A 26,165-nucleotide genomic window follows, 5' to 3' on the forward strand; every position below is an offset into this window, starting at 1 on the left:
CACTTGTGTTTTTCAATGCACACACAAATGTGTTCCGTTTCATATACATGTAAATAAAATCCAAATACAGAAAAAAGTTTTACATATGTATTTTTGATCCTCACATATTTGTTTTCCGTTTAAATCTCCTGAACCTGCAAACACAACCCGCTTTCTGTGCATGGATCGCGGTGCATTCGTGTGTGGGTTTTTTGAGACTCCCCCGACGGTCACCCGTTTCGTACTTGTAATTTTGTCTATCTATAGCCAATCAGATGTCTCCTTCATTCTAAGCCAATCACATGAGCGCGTCCCCACGAGGGTATGATTTATTGCGTTCATGACACTTCATATACGCATTTTGCGTAGCCTGTCCGGAGCAGGGTTTCCACAGACAGAATTTATTTTACCGGACAAATTTGAAACTTACCGGTCATGTTTCAATCATAATAAGAAGAAGAAGAATTGTGTAGCAGCGTTTCCGTTAGCAGGTAATTACCGGACTATGACCGAATATGGCTAATAACACGGGAGTAAGGATCATCTCTTTTTTCCTTTCTCCCTCCCTCTCTCCTGACAGCCCGTCAGTTTCTCATGCAGCTCGCTAAAACTTCACTCGCGTTTATATCCATATCGATCAGATCCAGCTCTCAGATCCAGCTCTCCTGATCGGCCTTTATAGAGACCCCCGATCAAACTATTAACGTTTGCGTTTATGCACAGTATGCGTATTCAAAAAAGTCTTCTGTTCACATGCATTCGTTTCATTTAACGTGTCTGTTCAAACGAGACCGCTGGAAACGCTGTAGTACATATGCCGGGACTGTAAGTTGCGCTGTAACTTCCGCCAAAATACACCAAAAGCAGCGAAGAAGAGCAGCCCGGAGCAATGTTGCCATGGCAACCCTCCTGTTATGCCCCGCGGTGTATTTAGCAACATGTAGTTCATGTAATTCTCCATGTCCACTTGTTGCTGATGGTTGTGGTAGAGGAGCTGTAGATTTTGCACTAATATCTGTAGCATGGTCAGTAGCAGTAGCACTAGCAGTAGCTACTGACAGGAGGAAGTGTGTGTGGCGATTGCTGGTATTCAGCGGGATATAGTAATTTCCTCAGCATATGGATAAATGCAACGGGGAAGTTAACTGAAAGAAACCGAATCTGTGGATATTGCATCGACCGACCAAGAAGCACGTCTCTGTGGAGAGGACGCGCTCAGAAAGAGAGATATTCTCTACAATATAGTATATTGGGCGTTAACAATTCTGGTTTGCCTTTTATAATATTATTTCATTCAAGAACCCCTTGTGCGTTTAATGAACACAGCTATTTTTGATAGTTGCTACAGCAGTGAGCAGGAGAGGTGGGGCTATCGTTATTTTTTCAGGAAATATTCGTATAGAGGTGATTACACGGACTCGGTTGACCCCCCAGAGCGTTTCGTTTGCAAATCTATCCACCTTGGGACCCGTTATCGTTTGTGGGGTCAGTTTCTATCGGCCTCGTGTAAATAATAGGGCTATACGCACGCGAAACTATGCAGATACAAGCAGTTTTCTCCTCGTGTAAACGGCGCCTAAGAGTGAATATCGGCCGATAATGACCGGCGGGGCTCCCCCCTTTGACAGTTCACTGTCTAGCACTGGCTTCGTAGTACACTGATCGATTAGGCTAAGCTAACCTGTAGCTGCTCCCTCCACACTCACAACAACTTCATACAGACATAAATAAAGCAGCTGTATTCGCCATACAGGAAACACACATTTAAAACGGTTTTGCCTGCCGTTTTTATGTACACAAGCATTCATTAATGGTTCGGAAAGTGGCACTGTGTACCTTAATAATATAAAGGCTTGTATTTGCGTGCATTTCCTGCTCGGAAAGTGGCAATGTACTGAGAGTGGAAGTGTCCTGAGATTAGCGCCTGCAGGCAGGCTCCATGGACCTGTCAGCTCCGGACAGCGCAAAACGCGTACATGAAGCGCTACGTCATGAACGCAATAAATCTACCCTCGTGGGGGCGCGCTCATGTGATTGGCTTAGAATTGAGGAGAAATCTGATTGGCTATAGATAGACAAAATTACAAGTACGAATCGGGTGACCGTCAGGGGAGTCTCAAAAAACCCACACACGAATGCACCGCGATCCATGCACAGAAAGCGGTTTGTGTTTGTAGGTGCAGAGGTTTTAAACGGAAAACAAATATGTGAGGATCAAAAATACATATGTAAAACTTTTTTCTGTATTTGGATTTTATTTACATGTATATGAAACGGAACACATTTGTGTGTGCATTGACAAACACAAGTGTGGATCCTTTTGCGGATCATGAAATACAAGTGTGAATCCTTCAGTGTGCATGTGTGTAATATGAGACTGTTCTGAGCCCATATTAATCAAAGTCAAAGTCAATTTTATTGTCAATCTTCTAGTTTGTGTGTACAGACGTACAGACAGAGAGATTGAAATACCGTTTCCCACAATCCCTAATATAAAAACAAAAGTATATACAAATATGTGCGCAAATATGTATATATATATACACAGTCAAAGACACATTTTTACATGTGCACACATTAAGACCTAAATAAAAACACAACAATCAATATATACAAAATAACAGTTACTTCAATATTTTGAGAAATGTACATTAGTGCAAGACTGTCCATAGAATGTGCATTTGTGCGAGATTGTCCATAGCAGCGTAAAAAGTGTCACATGAAATAGTCTAACAGAAGTTAAATATCTTTTTAAATAAAAAGATAAATGACTTTTCATGTATGCTGAAAAAGTCAGTGAATCAACAATTCTCTGACTGTTTAAAGCAGGGCTCTCCAACACGTCGAGTAGCTCGCGGGCAGCTTTTCAGTTGCTCGCCGCTCGATTATCGATTATAGCATTTTTCGGCCGCGGCTGGACAATAACGTTTTTTTATTTTAGAATTTGTTCCGTCACACGAATATCAAATTGGTCGGTGACGCAGAGATCAAGGAACAGACGTGACAGCGGCACAGCGACACCACACACGGAGCAGTCTGCTTTCTCCACCAACACCAGTCCAGAACTAACAGCAGAATGACCCGCTCGGCTCTGAATCAGGCCCATGTCGCTGCGGCTCAGAGACACACGAGGGATTTGTGTTTTTTGAAAAACACTCGTTATCGTCATGTCAGGCCCCCTCCCTGAAAATAATGAGTGACAGGCTGATAGTGACCCGATAGAAACTTTATTAATCACTTAATCACTGATTGAGATATAATGAAGCTAACTTAATCTCATACATTCATGGGATTTATGTAACCGTAAGACAGAGAATGTAAGTGTGCACCCACATGCACTATTTTTGTTTTTATAATGCTGTTGTAAATACTCCTGTTGTCTGCTGTGTTCAGACTCAAGTCGTGTGTGTGATGCCACATTCAGGACATTCAGTGTCTTTTTTTTAACAGAAGACCGTTGCTAGAAGCTGCAGCTAGACTGCAGAAGTATTAGTTTTTTGTTTTTAAGGATGGAACAATTTCACACACACTCACACAGATATAGGGAGGCTAGACCTATACAATTGATTTATTATGGTTTATAATTTCATGTCAAGACGAAGAAGAAGAAGAAAAAGATGGCTGAACTGTTCAGTGTCAATCCTGTGGAGACGAAGATGGAGGTTATAAATCTCCAAAATAATGTTCAGCTTAAGTCTCAGCAAAACTCACAACATTTCTGGAGCCTTGTAGACCCAGAAAACTATAAGAACATTCACCAAGCAGCACTGAAAATGTCTGCTTTATTTGGCTCTACTTTGTGAAGCAGCTTTTTCTGACATGAATGTCATGAAATCTAAATACAGAACAAGAATGACTGAAGAACATATAAATGACTCTATTAGAGTGAACCTAAGTGGGTACACTCCAGCATACACCTCTATGGTGGACTCCATGCAGTGCCATTCATCTCACCAACTGTGAAAAAGAGTGAATGCACTTATTTTACACATGTGCCATAAAATGCTTGTAAGGTGGTGATTAAGGACACTTATGTGAATGTTCAGTGATGTACTTACGTGGGCCATAATAATATGTGAGAAATGTTCGTTTTCTTGGAACTTGAAGTTAAGATTTTTGATAAGCTTTAGGTATTGAAATGTCATACGTGTACAAAAGTATAGCTTAATTCAACTGATGAGGGCTATGTGAATAAATGTAAGCGATGTGATGCAAGTAGCTCTTGGCCACTTTCATTTTTTCAAAGTAGCTCTCAGATGAAGAAAGGTTGGAGACCCCTGGTTTAAAGGAACCCTGTATTCTGCTCAATTTCAGGTTTTCATGACGTTTCCGTGCTTTAGTGTAGGGGGGAGTGTGTGGGAGAGAAACTCGCTCTGGAGGAAACACAGGGATTTTAGCCTTTGCAGACCATTTACATGCACCCAAACCTCTATAACACACAATAAACTCATCATAATGCTGTTGATGAGTACCACAGACAGGACAGGTGTCTCCATGTCCTAGACCAGCGGTTTTCAAAATGTGAGGCGCGCCTCCCTGGGGGGGCGCCAGAGAGCTTCAGGGGAGGCGCAGCGTGAGAAAAAAATAACGAGAAAAAGATGAGTAAAGTGTCACTTGCACACTTTTGGCGGTCTGTGGAGACCGAGTTCCTCACCTCGCCAAAAAGGCTGTAAAAGTGCTCATTCCCTTCACCTCCACCCAGGGGCGGACTGGCCATCTGTGTGTTCTGGAGAATCACAGAACGGCCGGTCGTCAGCGGGTCGTCAGCAGGCCGGCTCGGTTCGCTGACAGCCGGCAGCGCCCTTAATTTTTTATGTTTTCAAACTGCATCATTTAAGTTGCGCTGACAGGCGACAGAGGTCCGTTCAGCGAGGCTCCCCCCCCCCCCGTTGACAGTTCACGAGCTGTCTGTTTGTCTCTGCAGGAGAAGTATCCCTCCGTCGTCTCTCTTCCTGCAGGCAGCGGCTCAGAGGTCATGACCCTGAATCACCCCGAGCTTCCTGGGTAAATACCTTTATATATTTATACAGGGGCCGTTTCTCAATGTCGAGTAAACCTGCTGCAGAGTCCCTATTTCAAGTATACTACATCATCGAGTGGCACCGAAGGACTGTTTAAATGCATGTTAAATGCCTAGCATTCGGCGCCACTTGATGACGTAGAATACTTGAAATAGTGGCTCTGCAGCAGGTATACTCGACATTGAGACACGGCCAGTCTGTAGTGAACACACACTCGTACTGATGGAGCAGAGTAACACAGGCATGTGACCTCTGACCTCTCCCTGTGTGTTTCTGTTGCAGCTGTGTCTTGATCCTGCATTGGTCAGTGGAGGTCTGTAGAGAGGGAGGAGTTACTCCAAAGATGGAGCTGCTGACAAAGATCCCTGAGAAAGGTGAGACCTGTCACTCGACTACAGTACAGACACAAAGCTCAACCGAAACCATGATTTAGGTTTTCTCTTAAAATTGAGACAAACAGTGAAGTCATATATACATCATCAATGTAGCAAAAGACCAGATAATCTATTAGACAATTTATGAATTGTATAAAACAGAACCGTCCGTTAATGCTTTATTTATTACTGATGCTCAGTTGTGTATTTAATGAAACTTGTTGGTCAAAATATAGTTAATTTGAGTTCTGTAAGTAGAACAAAAAACATGTAGAGAATGTGGTTTTTTAGTGGTGCTTTTTTTAAAGTCTGTAAATAAACCTTTGAAACTACCAGCATTTTCTCTGAGTGTAACAGATAAATAACAAATAAAAAAAAAAAAATCAGTAGGTTAGATGGGCATGTAGTCAACTTGAAACAGCTGTAACACTATTCAACTCGAAATTATTAAAAAAAACACTGTTTAATTAAATATCAGTTAGCAACATATTTTACAGCTCGGAAGCAGCTGATCTATTAGACCTTATTTGCTTAAAAAAAATCGAATAATTACTATAAAAATACAATTTTTTTTTTTTTTTTTCTAAATCAGATGAATCAGTAAAGCTCCTCTAGCAATTATTTGAATGTAATTGCTTTGTTTTCAAAATGACCATTCTCTATTTCTCGTCTTTATTATAATTTTTTCAAGAATTGTGACTTCAAAATTGCAAAACTACTTTTAAAAGTGTTGGCAAAACATTAAATGCAAACTTTTTATGACATCACGTCAAACTAACTATTTTTCTCCCCCTGCGTCTCTCTTCAGCCCTGAAGCTGTTTCCCTCTCAGGCGGTAGGGGGCGCTGCGGAGGCCTTCCAGAGCCTGCTGAGGGTTCTGGGATTCGAAGCCGCCATAGAGGCCGTCATCATGGCGGTCAGCCTTTCACCGGACACATAACTCACACCTTCACCACAATGACATCTTTCTTCTGTTATACCTACAAGAACCTTTTATATGTAAATACAAATAAGTAAACGCACACTCAGCAATGTTTTAGTCCCTTAGAAATCTTTATTCAATAGAAAGAGCTCGACAGTTGTAACAGCCAAGCTCATTGGTCAAAATCTACAAAAATAAATAATTTAAATACAAAATGCAAGACAGCCGTGGTGCCTTTGTATTTTCAAATAGTTTTTCTTCTCTCAGCTATTTACACACACACACACACACACACACACGCAGTTATTAGAAGTCTGTAAGTATCACAGTGCGGTGATGAGTCTGCAGGCGACGCTCAGGCGACGCTCAGGCAGCAGGCGGAGGCAGCCGGCCAATCACACGGCAGCTCACCTGCATCAAAAACTCTTCAGTAATCTAAGAAGGAAAATATTCTGCAATATAGCAGCTCTACGCTCTCGAGCCCCAGTTTGTGTCTGTTTGGTATCTTGGCATTGTTGTTCCTGACAGAAGAGATTTGAAGCATAGTTGAGGGTTCTGAAGCACACTTAATATGGTTGCTGAAATTGATAAGTCTATATTTATGCTACGGAAACTGAAATTATAATTACAGTTCACAAATTAAAAACCTTTTATCTCAAAGTTCTGAAACATCAAACTAAATAATTCTGACCTACCCAACCTGTCAGTCATATTTGCTAATTATTTTCTAGATTGTTTGGTCAATGTCAGAAGATGTAAACAACTATTCTGTCCCTGTTTCTCAAAACCTAAGATGTTTTTCTTGTTTTAACAAAGCAATAATATATCAGTTTAATATGATATAAAATAGGAACTCTATATTTGAGTTAGATTTTTTTGCATTAATCGATTATGAAAATGGTTGGCAATCTATAGTCGGGGACACTCTATAGTCGTTGGCTGGTAAGAGACACAAACTGTGGCTCCTTTTTCCTCACAATCACACTGACGAGATCATAACAATTATCTGTTGTGATCAGATGCTTTGGCATAAAGTTTGTATATTTGTTATACAGTTTTGAAGTTTCAAAATGAATCCAATCAAAATAGCATCAAGTTTCATTTCGAGAAACATCCCGCCCTCCTCACTCTTAACTCCCATGAGCCTCTGCGTTCCCGTCATGCTGCCTGTTGCGTCTTCAGTTCAACAGTTGGAACGATCAGTGGTTGGTTCAGTTCACTGCGGTCCACTCTCCAACGTAAACTCCTCCGACAACCATCGGAGGTGTCAAACAATAAGGGGTTATGTGATTGGTTAAAAATCAAAGCGTCTAGAAAAAGAAGTGTTGAAGGCAACTCTGAATGACATCCATTTTAAACCCTTTTAGTGTCTGGATTAAACTGAATTTCTGCTCCATGTCAGAGTGATGTTAAAAGGGTGGAGTGTTTTTCTTCCGTCTGAAGTTTCAGTCTTGTAGTGCGATTTGTTTCAGATGTGTGATTGGCTGATGGAGGCGTTGGAGAGTGGACCCTGTAACTAGGAACTGAAGTCAAGTGTTACCAGTTTATTTTCAAGCCTCCCTGAGCGCTGCTGGTTGGAGAGGGCGGTGACATCACCAGGAGACAAAAGACCTGAGATAATCTGAACACAAACATCAGCACTCAGCCGCTTAAGTCTCATCTCCCCGTGAAGTCATCAACACGCCCTCAGAAACCTCCCAGCGCCCCTGAACGCATCATTTTGCAAACATCAGACGACCCTGTTGAGCTTGGTTTCGGGTCGTCAGGAGTTTGAGGTACTGAGAGTCCACGGCTGCGTCCACAGCAGAACTGATCTTATGTCAGTGTGAACAAACTAACACAGATTTGTTTCGCTATGTGTGGACGCAGCCTGTAACAAAGACACACACACACACACACACACACCACCAGCACCATCCCCCCCCCACTCCAGTCCTACCAGAACATTTAGGCACATGGACGAACGCACAACAAGCCACTTATGGCACAAAAACCAGCAGAGCAGCAGCGTGAAGGAAACTGTGTTAGCCAGCAGCGTTACCGTCCTCTGCTCCACTTCCTGCTCTGCAAGCGTACGGTCACATTGCATTCGTGTTTCTGATTGGCCCGCTGTCAGCGCACAGGGCAAACGGTGAATTCTGACCGGTCAGTCTGCACCCAAATAGCACATTTGTGGTTATCATTTCTGCTCAAATTGTGAATAAGAGATGATGGAAATATCCGCAGCACAGAAGTGTAATGCAACCGTACCTTCGCAAAGCTACATCACCAGGTAACTAAACACAGGAGTGTTAGACAAATTACTTATTTGCTGGGTTTTTTTCCAACAAAGAGTTAAAAAATAATGTGCTTTTTCTCAAACACAAAAAGAGGTTTAAAGTCAAAGCGGATCAAAACGGCAGCTGGACACAAACATCTTCGTTTGAAGAACAGTACAAGAGCTGGGAGGTCAGAGGTCAGTTTACCCAAATGAATTCAATATGTACACTCAAATAAAAGACTACAGCTAATGATTGTTACCATTATCTATTAATCTGCCAAATTTGGTCTCTATAAAAGGTGAGAAAATGGTGAGAAATATCCAACTTTCTTAAAATGTGAAGGTGATCTCTTTAAATGCCATGTTTTTCAGGGAAAAGTTTGAAATATATTCACTTAAATATAAACCAGAAAATCACCACGTGATCGGCTCTTACTGCATTTTGGATGTAAAAAACGAATTTACCAACGAATGTATCAATCAAACTTATCATTGCAGCTCTCATGAAAAATACAGCCGTTTAACCTCAAAGAATAACCATTAGGTTTCATAAAAGTATAATGTATAACAGGGCTGATATAGCTGTATATCGTACAGGTGTACCTTATAAAGAGTGTTTTCTCTCTTCTCTCCATGCAGAGTGTTTTTTTATTTGTCCAGGTTCAAATATGAGATTAAGATTTCGGCCTTCACCACAAAACGAAACTGTGTTCTAGTTTTATTCAAACTATTTTCCTTCGGATTAATCATGTTAGTGTGTCAAAACTGTCTCCAGTATCATCCCTAAGATTATCAATGACACTGATTAAGTGATTCATAAAAAGCTGTGAGAATCATAATCTTCATTCTTTTGCAGTAAAGGGGGAAATCTCCTGGACAAATACAACTAAAACTGATTTCACCCAAGTTGTGATTACATTTGGGTGAACTGACCCTTTAATGACACTCAACTCCCAAAACATTGCGGCACAAATGCGTGATTAAAGAACATATTAGCTAGCCGCCAACAAAAGGAGTCAAAGGAAAACAACAAACATGGAGGTGACGCTCCTCCTCCCACCGGCTTCATGAAGGTTTCAATACAGCCAGTTAATGCATCACCTCTCCAATAAAAAGGGGGGTCGGAGAGAGGAGTTTGACTGAAAACTTTTATGGAGTCCAGCTCAGGACTGAAACCTCTTAGCCGCTTCCTCTGTGGCTGTAGCCATGGTAACCAGTGCTTCTGTTACCATGGAGCAACAGTAATGAATCTGAAAACCAGGAAGTGAGTTGCTGGTTCCCTCATCTTAAAGTCAATGGATTTGATGAATAGGTTTAGGTCTGATGCCCAAAATAAGGTCTGTGGTTAAGAGTTTAAGAGATTTACACTTTTTGTTCATCAACATTGGATGTGTAAATGAATACTTCACTGGTGAGTATCTGCGATTTTACCCGTCCTATAAAAAAAAAAAAGCGGTTGCTAAAAAGTGGCTCAATGGGACTAGAGATGGTGTTTGTACTTGATTTATCACACCAAGGGTTAAGGCTTGTGTTAAAACGGTAAACGTCTGCCGATTGCATTTTTCTTTAAGAATTCATAAATTGGTGCACATTTGTGAAGGTTATCCTGCTGAACTTAACATTTTTAACCACATAGCTTATTTTGTGCAATAATATAAAAAAAGCCAATGGAAACATCCTATTGGCCTTTTGACGAGGGAACCATGCAATTGTTAACTTCTGGGTTGGCCTAAAAAAATACGTCATCCCTGCAGCACTTTGTGATGCTACAGTTCAACCTGGACATTCATATTGGCTCTGCCTCTACCAGAGGCCCCGCCTACATTCAGGAAATGACATCATACGTACGTCAACTACCTGATTTGCTCTCCATCGCTTTAACTCTCCTCTTCTTTCTCTCTCAGAGTGTTGCCATGGGGAACGTAAACTATCATGTTGTTCTCATGACAACTGTAAAAGCGCTGTCAGGAGGCTGATCCGAACCCTTTGTCACCAAAGCGGAAAAAACGAAGCCCCCTGTAAGTTTTCTAATAAATATGAATCATGACAGAACAGAGACATTTCAGATTCCCCTCCTGACAGGATCCAGAAGTTTCTGGAGAAAAAAACTCCAGAATCAGTAACAGAAATATCCGGAAGTCGCTTAAACTGTTTGGCGAGTTAGTGGTGACTTCCTGGAGATTACAATGTTGCTTAACATGAGCTGAGTAAAGAGAAAGTGTTGCAGTAAAGTTTTCCAGATAAACAGCTGTGGTCTAAAGTGATTTCAGACCTCTGCATCAACATGGCGTCTCCGTGTGAAGCAGCAGCGTCAGTTAGTCTTCAGGGTCGTCTGTCTTTTATCGGGCGTTCACACGGGGTGGAAGAGCAGCGTGCAGTCCTCCCTCTCTGCAGCAGTGAAGATGCCAGAGTGCGAGGGCAGAGCGCCCTTTGGCAAGGCACAGCTACTCCTCAGGTAGCAGGAGACGATATTCTGGTCCAGGCGCAGCTGGCGGGGGATGTTGTCGAACGGCTTGGGGTCCAGATCCAAGATGGAGACGGCGTAAGAGAAGGCGGGAGGTCTGGAGGAGAGGAAGTCCCTGTGCTGCCTCTGACCGGGGAGACTGGAGGAAAACACAGGAAGTTATGTTTCAGTTGAAATATGCTGAGGTCTGGCGCACCCTGCTGGACTCCATCAGGTACTACACACCGATTCAGAAAAACAGTACAATCCTACTTTTTAATTTAACTTTAGTAATATATCTGAATACTTCTTCAATCCCTGTGGCAGAAGAGGACAGCAGCCAACATGATGTAAATCATACTTTGGTGAGAAACTCTGAATGTAAACAGAAACTATCCGTTTACAACTTCAGAGGGCAACTTTAAGACCCCATTAGCACGGGAACGTTTGCAAAAAAAGTCTTCCATTCACACACATTCGATTCATTTAACGTGTCCGTTCACACGACACCGCTGGAAACGCTGTAGTACATATGCCGGGCCTGTAAGTGGCGCTGCTGCCACCACAAAATACACCAAAAGCAGCGAAGAAGACCCCGGAGCATGGTTGCCATGGTTGCCCTTCTGTTTATTCTCCGCGGTGGACGGCGTGTTCTCCTGCTGTATATCTCTCCGGTAGCCCACCAGCAGATGAAAAACACCCACCTCTCTGCCTCTTCCAAGGGACGAGGGAACCGTGCGGCAGAGTTTCAGTTAACATTCGTTTCCGCCGGTCAACATGTCCGTTAAAGTTTAAATCTTCCGTACAAAATTAGAAAAGTGCCAGTCAGAGGTCTTCTTTGTTATTTATTGAGCTTTAAAACAAATTGATAACGATATAATAATATAAGAATAATAAACGGAGCCTCTCTTTTCCTCCCCCTCTTCTTACAGCCCAGCAGCTGATCTCTGAGCAGGAGACGTGGGGAGAGGGAGACGTGGGGAGAGGGAGACGTGGGGAGAGGGAGACGTGGGGAGAGGGAGACGTGGGGAGAGGGAGACGTGGGGAGAGGGAGACGTGGGGAGAGGGAGACGTGGGGAGAGGGAGAGGGAGACGTGGGGAGAGGGAGACTGGGGGAGAGGGAGGCGGGGCTATTTCCTCGTTATCAGAAAATGATCGTATAGAGGCGATTACACGGAGCCGTTTGACCCCCCCCCAGAGCGTTCCGTTTGCAGATCTATCCACCTTGGGACCCGTTATCGTTTGCGGGGTCCGTTTCTATCGTTTTGTTACGGCCTCGTGTGAATGAAAGGGCTATATGCAAGAGAAACTATGCGGATACAACCCGTTTCGTCCTCGTGTAAACGGGGTCCAAGTCAGCTGAGGTTATCTGTGAAAATCTGTCTAGTTCTCACGAGTCCCCTGACAGTTAATGACACTCTCCAAGTGATCAACAGAGCTCAACCCTTACCCTTCATCTTCCTCTTCTTCCTCACAGCTGGGCACCAGGGCAACCATGATTTGGCTGTCCTTGGCTGTCATGGCAACTCGGTACTGATGAACCTGAAGTGAAAACACAGGACAGGTAAACACACACTCTTGTTAGACCAGTGGGTGTTCAGCAGGAAAACTGCCCCATTCAGAAACAGATTCACAAAGTTGCCGTTAATGAGTCAGCAAAATGCTTCAGCTGTCTCTGCATGTCATCCTTAATTGGTGACGCTATTAGTGAGAAAGGTCTCACTCTTTAATAAACAGTATTTTCTGACTTGGAACTGCAATATCATTACTGAGCGAAAGGGTTTCTTTTCAGTGACATTCTCCCTCTGCTGAAAACACAAAGGTCAAATCAGAATCAGGCTTGCATGATGACAACATTCTTGCAACACTGAAGCGTCTGGTCAAAGGTAAGACAACAAAGATAAAACCCTTACACATGTAGTACATTGGTTTAACGTAGTGAAGAAGTAGTTTGTAATTGTCACCACCCTCATACTTATGCGTGCACCTTTTTGAAAAATAAGCGTGAAGCATAAAAACACTTACATTTGTTGCACGAAACGTTTAAGTTTGAATTGTTTTTCTATTTCAAAAAAGTGTTATGTACTGTTGATTAAACCAGTGACTAATGCTCCAGCTGACTTTGGGAGAAATGCTCCACATGGAAAGCTGGACTTTCACTGAGAACCTGATCAAGGTTCAGCTCTCCGCCTCACCTTGGAGACGGCGTACTCCAGAGAGCCGTCGTCCTCACTGGGACATTTATGCAGCTTCTCCAGGAAGGCCTCGTTGTACGGCCCGTCCATCTGAAGACGAGTTCTGAGCAGAGACAGAAAGAAGGTGAGGCAAGACACCAGACGGGTATCTGAATAGACACTGTAACTATGGCTTTCTTAGTGCATTACCTCTCCTTGGGGAAGTCCTGCAGGTGCTGCTCCACGCGGCGGTACAGAGGGTAAAGACCTTCGATGTCCAAAGTGTCCAACATCTGCGTCTGACGAACTCTGTACAAAACACTGTCGCTGGGTGAACCCTGAGAGCCTGAGAACAACACGGACAGAGAGAGGTCATCTTTTAGCTCTCATCCACTTCTTCAGGTCAGATTTATTAGATTCAGATGTTATGGGCAAAATGTTTGTGTTTAAAAAGGAACAAGTGCTTCTTTCATAGCTCAAACACTTCGGAGGGAGGCTGCTGCACAAGAAAAACCTTTGTAAGAGAGGAGAGGCACAAATCTGTTAGACTGGACCAGAGGTACAATTTATACCAGAAACAGAGATATCGTGCAAAACTTGCTCATACAAACTCTTTTTATTTTTCAATTGTGTTAAAAATGTTCACTTATTGATTTATGTCAGGGAGTGTTTCAATCTGTTTAAATGTTTCTAGTGAAGAGAAAAAAAGAGAAGCAGGAACATTTTATAACAATGTAAAAAAAAAAAAAAGGCAGATTATTTTCTAAATGAATTGATTTGTCAATAAAGAAAATAGTGAATGGGTGCAAGGTCACGTATTTTCAGTCAAATCATTTTTAACCACAAGAAAAGAAAAACATAAGAAATAGTCAGTTTACGAGGCAAAGAAGTAAAAGTTGGAACCAGAAAATATAATAATGTATAATAAATTACTTGAAAGCGTTTAATAATATTTCAAAACAGTCCGATAATTTTCTGTAGCTCTAATAAGGATAATAAATAAATTAGTGCCGATAATGTTTGATCCAACAGTGCACATTGTGTGCTAGTAGAAGACATGTATTCAGCCTACAGACCCTTTGAGCTGTAGCCGGTCTAAACTGTTTAAAGACAGAAACCAGCAGCAGGTTCTCACCGTGGCGAGTCCTCTCCTTGTTGAACAGACTCGCTTCACAGATGCTCCGTCCTTCTCCTCGTCTGTCCGTCCCCACGCCTCCATCTCCTCCTCCAGCACTCAGCAGGGCGTTCACCACGACCTGAAGGAAGAGAGAGAGCCCTGTGAGTGTCTGACGGTAGAGACTTCACTCAGTCAAAGACTGTTAGGGCAGTCGTACAGATCAGTCTCTAGAGCTGGGGGCCCATGTACTGGGGCTCGGCCCCCACGCAAAGGACCTGGGATCGATTCCACCCTTGGACCATTTCTGAATCGTCATTCCCTCCGTCGCATCCTTCCAACACTTTCACTTGATAAAGGCAGAGGTTGCCCGAAAAATTATTTAAAAAATGAATAAGACTGGACAAAGGAAGTCCACTTCTAACATCTATACTTTGGTGAAAGGTTCTTATTTTAAGCGGAAGGCCTGCGTGATAAGCTAAGTGGCAGGACATCTCTAAGCGGTTGACCAATCACAACAGAGCCGGCCAGCTAACCAATCAGAGCAGACTGGGCTCTGGTTTCAGACAGAGGGTGAAAAGAGGTGCTGCAGCACAGGCAGTATGAGAAAAATAAAGAGCTTTTTGAACATTAAAGAATGGAGACATGTCACAGAATACAAATATGAACCTGAAAATGAGCAGAATATATGTGTGTGTGTGTTGGTGATACCTGGATGAAGTCGGTCAGGAGAGCTTTGCTGGTCATGTGACTGTTGATTCGGTTGTTTCCGTACTGGAAGTACGGTCTGAGATGATGCAGCAGAGAGTTCAGGTCCATCGAGTCTTCAATGCCATCCATACTGCTGAATATACACCGACCCCCCTGACAAACACACACACACACACACTTCTCAGAATATTTGTCACAGCTTTGCTTCAAAGACAAAACAGATTATCTTAGTAGTTACATTTTCAGCATCTTGAAAAAGGTCACACCAGTTTACTCCTGAGGCTGGCCACAGGAAGGAGTTACATTTCTGTAAATATTTGTATACTAGAAATAGTGCTGGAAAAAGAGCTGCGACTAATGCAGCCCTAATGATGTTCCACTCAGGAGCCCCTGCTTAATGAAGTGTGATACCGAATGGTGGGACTTATTACAATCACTATTATTTATTTCTTAAACCAGTCCAACCCTGGTTGTTGTTGTGTCTCACCTTGAAGATTTTCAAGTTGTTCTGAGGTTCGTCTATCAGTTGTCTGATGGCAAAGTGCATTCTCTGTCTGTTCCTGAACAACACGAGAGAAACCAGAGAACATCAAGTTTAGCTGCAAAACACTGATGATGGGTTATTGTTAAATACAGTTTATGACAGTATTACTGATCATATTGTAAGTGCAGTAGTGTTGGCCATCTCACCCTGAGAACAGATCAAGAGGACAGTACCGACTGCGTCTCTTCCACGTCCCCATGGCCACCTGGAGAGAGAGAGGATACAAAGTGACAAAGGGAGAAATATTAGGAGTGATAGAAGTATTAGAAACAGCAACAAAGTGTGTGGCCCTGTACTCTTTTGGCCCAGATCGACATCCACATCCTCAATCTTGGGCATCCAATCAACAGTTTTATATCTAATTATTGATTAAATAGGGGACATTGAACTGAAGCAGCTGTCGAACATAACATATGGCACAGCTTATTTTCATAAGCTAATCGATCCCAAAATTGAAATTCCAGATTCAAAACTATTCGGTCTATACGTTTAAATTGTTGATATGATTTAAGGAAAGTTAGGCTGAAGTTTGCGACTAAAGACAACAATGTATGACTGTTTGAGTTGTAACAGAAACACTCAGTCCACTCTGAGTTACAGACGGCATTGTTCCCCAGGGTTGGCTGTTTTGAGGGGGCGGAGAGACCTGTTGGTCGAGCTGGGCTAGTCACCACTATTAGCTAATAGTGCTATATGCCATTGTCATTTGACACTGCTTAAATTAGCCTAGAAGGAACACCACCGTTGAATTTCACACTTGCGCCCAGGATGATAGTAAGAGAGAAGATAAACACAATTTACACTACTACATATTGAGTAGATTGATATATTAGAGAGTATTCTAATTTATTCTGTATATTTTATAATGTGTATATACTCCTCTGAATATATGTATTTTCTACTGAGAACATGTATGGATATTGTTTGTTGTTTGTTTTTTTTGTTTGTTTTTTTTAAATTGTAATTCTTCTACATCTACTGTCATAATGCTGCTGTGACAAAACAATTTCCCAGCATTGGATAAATAAAGTATATATATATCTATCCAAGTAGAGAGAGCTACAACTGGTAGGCTTTGAATGGCTTCTCTCTCTGCCCTCTACCGCACCATAAGGGAAACGCAGAGAGAAAACCGTGTGACGGTTAATGACATCAAACGCAGTAAAGACCAAAATTGGTTAAATAATATATGTTATTCCTTTCAGTAAGGACCAATGGTAATGGTAGGAGTAAAACACTGAGGTGAAGGGTCTTTCCTCCTTAACAATCTTTGACCAATTACAACTGCCGCAGGAAGAACACAGACAAGTGTACTTCAGTCGGTCGCCAACTAACTGACAGATTTTATGTTGGCAGCTGAAATGAAATGCCTCCGACGATGTTTGTGAAAGTGACTTTCAGCAACCATTAAAAATGAGGAGGTGCTGCGCTGTAGTGTGTGTCGTTGTACTGTAACACAGCTGTAGTTACCTTGTAGTGTTGGTGCATGCAGAAGCGGCACACTTTGGTCTTGATATCTTGGCTGACATGTTTGGAGTACGGCAGGAAACCACATTTAGGCTAAAAACAAACACAAAAACAGCAGCTGAGTAGCACATACACACTAGTCACACTCATGGAATATGTTCTGTTTTTAATGAGTTTGTCTGAGTGAGAATTATGTATAGGGTAAATATCTGAAGAGGTGGTTGCTTTTAAGCAGGGGGAACATTATGTTTAACAAGAGCCTCAGCTTGATTGAGTGATACAACTGAAATCAGGCTAAAAAAAACAATATTATTTAACATTTAATTGAATAAACTTTGTTTTTGTGTATACTTCTTTTTTTCATGATTTGTTTGAATTTTGTTTTCTTCTTTTATGAAACACTACAGTGCCAATATTAAAGAAAGGGAGAAAAAAAATGGCATGCCTTCAAACAAGAAATAGGTAGGTGTGGGTGTGTGTGTGTGTGTGTGTGTGTGTGTGTGTGTGTACCTTGATCTCGATGCAGAGTGTAGGAGTGTGTGTTGGCTGGTGGAGGGTTGGAGAGGTCAGGTTGGGCAGACAGAGGGCACAGCCGCTGTAGATGTCCATCACCTTATCACAGCGCCACGCTGACACACAAAGAGAGGCATGTTGTGTAAGTAAACCTGAATGTCTTTGTATTCACCAGAGATGCACTGTGTAAATATGAGAGTGGTATATTCCTTTAACATATTTCAATACCAGTTGCCATAGAAATATGAATACAAATGTTTGTACCTGGTCTTTGATGTTGAACTTTGATTGACAGCTGTCGAACAAACTCTAGTGGCAGTTTGACCACTTCCTGTAAAGAAATGAGCACAATCCCTTTTATTACTAAAAGTTATTATAATGTTAAAGTTTATGATCTCGGTTCCGTTTTCTTCTGTAGAAAAACCAGTGATTTGTTGGCAGTGGCTCTGTACAATATTTCCCACAAATTAATAGAAATCGTGTTGACAGTGCAATTTTAACAGACAAATAAATGGAGCTGTTGAACATTCATCGTGTAATTCAATCTAAAATCAAGCACCAGCTGACCCAGGGAATGTTGTTCATGTGCTTAAAGCCTCCGGACATCCACACTGTAACTTATTGTTGTAAAATGTCTGCTGCTAGAAGTCAGTCTGGTTTATCGCCCAACTCTCATGGGAGCATTTATTCCAAAAGGGAATAATACTGTTCAGAATGCCTTGTTATAATGCTGCTGTAATAAAACCATTTCACATCAATAAATCTAATCAATTTTACTGGAAATGTTCAACTGCCCCACAATGCATTGCGTCTTTTCAGACAGCGAGATATTCACAGATTTAAACCTGGTTTAAAATCTCCAGTATTGCACATTTATTACATTTGTATGGAGTCTGTCTTAGCAAAAGTTTGGACATTTGCTGAAAGATGTCATTCTTCAGTCTGCAGTAGGTTAGTATTGGATTCTGAACAGTGTCATACCCCGCTGTGGACGAACTTCTCTCCCAGCAGGCAGCTCATCACGTTGGAGCTGAAGTCAACAATGTTCTGCACCTGCCTGAAGGCCTGCTCCACCGTCTGCAGGAAAACACACCGGCGGGTAAATTACAAGTTAGAACCGGTTCTGAGACTTGTTGTCAGGGCAGTTATTTGACATCTCTGGGGCACTATGAGGATCAGGAGGTCACCTCACTTATCATCCGTTTTCACAAACATGTGATTGTGGATGACCAGCCGCACAGAGCTGATCACTATTGGACTCTGTTCTCTCTTACATTGTGGAAGTCGTCTGAGCTCTGGGACAATGCTGCAATTCTTTCATTTATTCAAATTGTTCAGCTCATCGCCTCAATGAAATAGGTCATGTTTGTTTGTTTGTTTGGGTTGTTTTTTAGCAGGATTGGGGGGAAACTGGTGGAAGGGTGTAGCATGGTCCCATGAAGAACTCATTTCCTTTCTAGACTGGATCCTGATCACAGGCTTGATACATCATGTTGTACTTATTTAAACTGTATTGGCAGATGCAGAGGATTAAAAAAGTACTCGGATCCTTTACTTAAGTTAAAGTAGCAATACTATGGTCTTAAAATACTCCAATACAAGTAAAAGTCCTGAAACAAAATGTTTATAAAGTAAAAAGGTGCAGAAGTATTATGTAGAGCGGAACTTTTCAGTTATATGTTATTATATTATCCTGTTTCATCACTAACAAATACATGCAAGAGCATTTCAATTGTGTTGTTTTGACAATGTTGGGTACTTCAAATCAACCCAGTGTTTCACGAAGTCAAGTACTGCATCATATAAGATTATCAAAGTGTTTTTATAAATGTGAAATAAATAAATTAGATTAAAAGTTGGATATTTGCCTCTGAAAGTTGTAGGGTTATAAAGTAGCATAAAATGTAAACAAAAGTACAAAATGTCCAAATAGCACTCAAGTATACATTTTATATATACACATATTTCGTCCATACTGAAATCATGAATAAATAAAGAGGTTAGGTAGTTCACTGGTTTGTAAAACTGACCAGGCCTTTTTTTTTTTTTTTTTTTTCTCAGAAGTAGAGCAACCCTCCAAACGTTATTTAAGGTGACTGACCTTGGGTCCCCTGAAAGGCTCTACATACATTTAAGTTAGTAGTATTATTATAGTTGCCTTGTATAAGGAGTCATAGATTAATTAAATAAACAAATACAGTTGTCCTGCTGTGTCGACACAAAAAAAAGATATGTAAAACAATCTTAAACTGCATTAGAAAATGTTGATAACTTTAGCTACTGCGAGTCCCTGTGAGGAAAGTCTATGAGCTTCGGAGCAGCTCAGCTCATTTGAATGTCAGGGTTGGGCAGGGCTCCACAGTAGTTTACATTTGGATCAGGGACTGTGCCTTTAACCTGACCAGGATGTAAGATCCTCTGCCGACAGTAAATACAACTGGCTCTAAAATGTACTGAAAGGCTAAATCACTACACTAAACTAAACTTCAGTTTCGTGCTGACGGGTATTTACTGTCACCCAGGCCTCAGGACATCCAACACATGTTTCTCCTCTCAGCCATGTATCCATCAGCCCAACAGGCATTATTTTCTCAGAAAAACATGAGCTCTCACACCACAGAGTCCAGCTGACAGCTGCAATATTTACCATAAAACCAGTTTGGTGTGTGCTTTCAGGTGCAGTGTGGGATCGCCCTGTGCAGCCATGGAACATTTTTAACCGAGTTCTTTATTTGATTAAAACATTTTGGGATGTAACATTTGTCAATATTGCCCAGCCCTATGTTTTCAGCAGGATTACAGAAACACCACCGGCCCCGTTTTCATCAACTTAACAGAGCAGTTGCTGTATGATCTGATCAATCTTGGACACATTTTTATAATTTGACGGGAAATGGGAGCTCACAACGATTGGACAACCTTTAGAGACTCTATGAATCAGCCTAACATAACAACATAGTGAGGCTGGCCAGCAACAGCATCTCTGACCCCAACCATGTCCTTAATAGATAATATGAATTGTTCCCATCAAATCAGAGATACAAGGTCCGGCGATCTTATATTTGTCCTTGTTGCAAATGGAGCTGCTGTGATGCAATAAAAAGTCAGACTCGATCTGACAGTATCAGTACAGTACACTACACAAATTGGGTGTTTATTGTAAAATGTTGAAATACCAGAGGTTCACAATGCAATAAATACATTGGAATCAACAAGCACACATTCAACTTAGTGATACCCACAACTTTCTTTGGATATGCATCAAGATGTTTTTTTCCGGGCAGTAATATGGACGATGCTTTATGTTCTGAAAAGACCTGAGACACATTCTGACTTTTATTTACCTGTGGTGGGTTTTCTGAGTCCTCGGCTGGATACTTGAGCAGGCGGAGAACTATGGAAAGCTGCAAGAACAGAAGAGGAGCTTGGTTAAGATCTGAGGAAAATCCAGGAACATCTCCCAGAGATTCCTGAGGTGGGTTAAAATACTGATGCAGCGTTCCCACAGTGCAGCACAAACAGTAAGTCCAGCATAAGTCTGGACAAGTGTTTCTTTCTATGTACTTACTGTACAAACACAACACTGACTGTATATTTACGGTAACAGTACACAACAATGACTGTCTGTCAGCACATGGGTGTTTTTAAGTGAAGAAAATCCATAAACCTAGGAATATGATGACAGATCATCTTAAAAAGGGCCGTACCTATTTGAGGAAAATGACATTAAAATGTTCTATTGAAACTTTTCAAAAAACCTGTAAAAGGCTGATGTCATATGAAATGACGTAATAATCGTGTTGCTCATTACACAAAACAATAATGGATTGAAGCAGAATATTGTGTTATGTATAAGATCTTAGGCAGCTTCTGGAAATGAAATGTACAGATATATAATAACAGTATTCAAAATGTAGTCTTATTTTGATAAGTAACTGTGCAAAAAAACTGGGTTTAAGAAGAAAGACATTCACAAAAACAAAGCTGCACAATGTTCAAATGGTGACTCACATTTTAAATTCCAACATTATGAATGAATCTTTAAACTACGGTACTCGGTGCAGCTCTAATATTTCAGCAGTGAGTGTGCACCCAAAAAAACCAAATTGCTCATAGAAATCGGGTAGTGCGAGGAACCTGTTTACACCATAGTATTCACATGCCTCAGGTTGGTAACCACATTTCTAAAAGTCTCAATTATGAGTGTATTGGTGACACTTTGTGGGAAGAAGGGTGTGTCCTCACAGCTCAATTGTGTCTAAACTTTACAAACAGTCAAATGTTCAGTGGGAGCGACTAAACTAAGACTTCTATGGGCAACTTAGTTTCACTCTAATTCAGACTTTGAATTGAATTATTTTAAATTAGAGGATGTTTCTTTACACGTATTTATCTATTTCCTGTCCTTCGCTCCTGCTGTCAGTGACACTCTCCCTTAGGGTTGGGAACCGAAACTCTGTTCCAGATGAGAACCGATAAGAAAATGCCGGGTACCGGGTACCCATACAAAATACAATTTCGGTTCTGCTTAACGGTTCCTAAACGCGGTAGACCCTGTATTCCACCGGGTCCGTCTGAGCCGCGGTGACCCGGTGGAATACAGGGTAAGGGCGGACTGGCCATCTGTGTGTTCTGGAGAATCACAGAACGGCCGGTTGTCAGCGGGCCGTTGAAGGCTGGCTCGGTTTGCTGACGGCCGGCACCGCCCTTCATTTTTTTAAACGGCATCATGTAAGTTGCGCTGACAGGCGACAGAGGTCCACAGTTGCCCCGCAGCGAGGCTCCCCCCGCCCTCCCGTAGACAGTTCACGAGCTCAGTCACTTCATAACACCAAAGATTGATCGTGGTAAACGCTCTAAAGTGAGGCTCCACTACACTAAAAAAGAAAAAGACAAGGCACAGTGTAATGCCTGTCAATAGCTTGCCACAGGCATAGCTCAGTTAAAATAAAGCACAGCTATTGTGCAATACATTTGTAATGCATGTATATTTTTTACTTGTAAAAATGTCAGTTAAAGCTTAAAAGAATAAAGATATTTTTGTTATCTAAACGTTTGACCTCTTTCTTTTACAATTTTGGAATCGAAACGGGGGGTTGATAAGAACCGGAATCGATACATTTCAAACGATACCCATCCCTACCCTCCCTGTCTAAGCAGTGTGTCCCTAACCTGCTTAAAACAAGACTTAAGAGTCAAACAAATGCATCAAAAACATTTGTTAAACCAAACAAGGCAACATATTTAACAAGAAAGAGGAATTTTAATATGTAAAAGTAATAATATGTAAATAGGTAGAGCTCAAAGTAAAGACAACATGCAAGCACTAAACCGACGACTGTGAATTGCAGAACGCTTAAAACGGTTTCAGTTTTTGTTATGCAACAACTTGTAATAACTATCAATGAGATAAATTCAGAATGGGAATGTTTATAATAAGCGAACAATACCACTATGCATGCAGGTTGGTTTTTTTGTTATTGTACAAGACTTTGGTTGTTCAGTGCAAAGATTTGTAAAGATTCAATGAGTCAATATCTACAATTATTATCTAAATGACTTTAGATCCAGCTAGAAACAGAACTAAATGATGCTATAAGTATCTGATAATGTTATAAAATCAAGCAATACCCAGCAATGTTTCTGGTGCTATACTCTCATCATTGCAAAGAAACAGCTTCTCCTTATGCTATTGAAATAGCCCGTCACAGAGATGTGGTTTAGGGACCTTAGAAACACACTTAATTTAGAAGAAAAAAGAAAACACTCATATGGCCAAACTCCCACAATTTGAATTGGCTTCCTCTCACACTTTCAACCTCAAACCAGCGTATTGTATTAGCACCAACAAAGTAGAGAACTGACAAAAGGGTGGGGCTCAAATAAATACAAATCACTAACACAAAAATAATTTTGTGACAATATGTTAATAGGTTTCAAAGTAAGGTGTAGAACTGTACCGTTTAGGTATTATGACTAAAACTTTATTTCCAAGTAATCACAACCTGCGGTTAGAGGAATCAGAAAATCTTTATTCTTTTCAATGATAAGACAGAAAAAGATAGCATAGTAAACACTGCTGGGTGTTGCCTAAGTTTACAACATCAAATACTCCTAGAGTCATTTGGTTCTGTTATAGCTGAAATGAAATATATATATTAGTTATAAGATATTGATTTAGCTGGTAATAAAATACATTAAAAAAAACTCACTGAAGAATTTGATTGTTAATTATTTTCTGAACACAAGCAGCCGTACATGTAAAGTCAGTTAACAGCATCATTTATTTTTTGCCAAGCAGTAGAGAAAGATTATATTCTTGAGATATAAATCAATATACAAGTTAACTGAGCGGATTACAACACTGCTGCCGTAATGTCACACTCCTATATTAACATGTCACCGGTTGCTCAATAACAACATGACCAGACCAGTCCCGTGAATGAGGCTCTCCCACCGTCCTGTCCCTGGGTCCCCCCGACCCTGCCCGGGTCACAGCAGCGTCTGTCTGTCAGCGCAGGATTCACCCGCATGGAACTGAACTTTAAAGTCTCAGCGGTCCGCCTCAGACTAACAGCAAGTCCCGTTAGACAGAACGGACTCCCAACAGAAACTGGGAAGTTGCTAGCGGCTAAAGTAGCTCGTTAGTATCCTAACAGTTAAGACCCTTCCCAAACTAGACAGTCAGTCACTCTAACTGCACATTACTTTATAGGTCATTTATAATATTTAGTGTTTGTTTTAAGCGTTGTTGTCACTGTTTAATATTGTTTTATTAGTTAGAGTCATTTGAACTCTTGACTAGCTAGCCGGCTAAGCTAGCAAACAAGCTAATGGTAATGAGGATGGCTAAATAAAAAAAAACTGGCAGCTGACCTTTCACCCTTCACTTATAAACAGATTTTTCCAGATAGTTGCTTAAAGTTTCCATCGCCAACGACACTGAGATTAAGCACATGTAACGTTAGAAAAGTGTGTGCTGTTGAAGCTAAATGCAAACACTCCTGCTGCTTTTATCTGAACTTCGGTTAGCTTGGTGCTAGCTGCTCACCTGTACGTGTGAGACCACCAGGCTCTTGTTCCCCTCGCCGTGATACCTCCACTCGTTCTCGTCCATCTTGTCCAATTCCATCACACCAACCACGACAACTAGAGCTCCCGTTAACGGCCAGAAAGTTACACACGACTGCACGGACACATACAAGTTGTCCAACTGGCACTAGTCTGCTAGCAATAACTCTGAAGTACCACAGACTTACTTATACTGCCCGGCCCCGGCAGTTACCTACCAAAATAACACTTCCTGTTAAGACTTCGAAATAAAAGCTCTATTGAGTGGAAAGTTAAGAATCTTAAGAAGAACAATTCAGATTTCGGAAAGTAAAGTTTAAATATTTTGAGAAACATTGCATGTCTTCCTAATTAGGTAGGGGAAATATTGTATTATGAAAATAATACTATATAATAATAATCAGAACACATCCCGAGCTGATAAAGTACCACTACATATTGTAACAAGGCGTTGCACATGAATAATAATTAATAGAAAAACAGTAAATATATACATATCAACAGTGGGTAAATACATAATATGTGATATCTAATGTGTGTTTATAATACACAAATATGTTCATTACACATATCCACATAGGCCTATCTATATATTATTACTGTATACAGTATTTATTCTACTGTACAGTGTTTGGTTTTACAATCTGTTCCATGTTATTACATGTTATGTATGTCCTGCTATTTATTCGCACCGTTATTTCTCTTGCACTAGTTTATTGTACTAATTTATTTTATCATGCCTTAAAGTGGACCTATCATACTATATTTAAATGATATATATTGTAGGGCCATACCTATATAAGGTATATTTATACGTTTCTGTTTTCAAAATACCAAACAGATCATGCATTTTAGCCATGCCTCATTTCGCTCTATTTGCTGTTCTCCAGCCCTGTTTTTGCAGGGGGCTGATTCTGTGAGCTGCAGCTGACCACGCCCCCCTGCAGGAGAGGCAGTGGCGGCGCCAGGGTATGGCTGGGGTAGGCTACAGCCATACCAAGAAATGGCTTAGCCCCACCTTAGCCCCACCATGAAAAGTGATGCAAATTCAATTAAATAATAAGCGAAATGCTAAATGTTGAGAACACGGATTGCGAAAATATACGGGTCGTGTCCACAGCACACAAACTGATCCTGCTGTAACAACAAGTGCACGTTACTGATGCAATATGGTTGAGACCATTCGGGCTTATGCTATAAGAGGGGTGCAAGGAATAGTCTAAGTAGTGGGGGAGTTTTATACACTAAAGGTGTGGAAATTCTCTGGCGTTATAATATCAGCGCGGCCGCGGTCAGATCAAAATGCCTCCGAATGCAATTTGAATAGACCTACAGCCAATCAGAGCAACGAAACGTTGGGTCTGCGTCATGCCTTACTGATTGAGATCAATCGAAACCGCCATTCAGTATCCCCATTGGATCTTCAACGTGTACTATCATACATCACGTTCACAGTGATCCCTTTTTATTTACAACAAGACAAATGTGCCGTTTTATTTCATACAGTTCCATTTTGATTGAGACAGGGAAATAATCTAAACCTCACGCGTGGCGTTTCACTGTCAAGGGGGGC

General features: G+C 41.2%; 2 protein-coding genes across 4 annotated transcripts in view; one reads left to right on the top strand and one right to left on the bottom strand.

The window, feature by feature from the left end:
- The window catches only part of cenpp (centromere protein P), a 119,240-nt gene extending 112,906 nt beyond the window's left edge, over positions 1 to 6,334 (top strand). For all 3 annotated transcript variants that reach the window (XM_034138681.1, XM_034138680.1, XM_034138679.1), the window contains exons 7-9: positions 4,904 to 4,983; positions 5,283 to 5,374; positions 6,183 to 6,334. In XM_034138681.1, the coding sequence (XP_033994572.1) occupies positions 4,904 to 4,983; positions 5,283 to 5,374; positions 6,183 to 6,313 (303 nt within the window). In that variant the 3' untranslated portion in view covers positions 6,314 to 6,334. The remainder of the gene's footprint in view (positions 1 to 4,903; positions 4,984 to 5,282; positions 5,375 to 6,182) is intronic.
- A 135-nt stretch (positions 6,335 to 6,469) lies between these two features.
- Positions 6,470 to 24,780, bottom strand: ippk (inositol 1,3,4,5,6-pentakisphosphate 2-kinase). Its single transcript, XM_034138677.1, has 14 exons — positions 24,573 to 24,780; positions 20,866 to 20,925; positions 18,503 to 18,598; positions 17,786 to 17,852; positions 17,519 to 17,637; positions 17,012 to 17,101; positions 15,688 to 15,746; positions 15,485 to 15,557; positions 14,998 to 15,150; positions 14,308 to 14,428; positions 13,383 to 13,518; positions 13,194 to 13,296; positions 12,449 to 12,540; positions 6,470 to 11,158 (listed from the first exon to the last, which is right to left on the bottom strand). The coding sequence occupies exons 1-14, from the start codon at positions 24,651 to 24,653 to the stop codon at positions 10,906 to 10,908; spliced, it is 1,503 nt and encodes a 500-aa protein (XP_033994568.1). The 5' UTR covers positions 24,654 to 24,780; the 3' UTR covers positions 6,470 to 10,905.
- Between the last annotated feature and the right edge of the window lie 1,385 nt (positions 24,781 to 26,165).

The sequence above is a fragment of the Trematomus bernacchii genome, unplaced genomic scaffold (assembly GCF_902827165.1).
Source record: "Trematomus bernacchii unplaced genomic scaffold, fTreBer1.1, whole genome shotgun sequence".
In the NCBI taxonomy this organism is placed as follows: domain Eukaryota; kingdom Metazoa; phylum Chordata; class Actinopteri; order Perciformes; family Nototheniidae; genus Trematomus; species Trematomus bernacchii.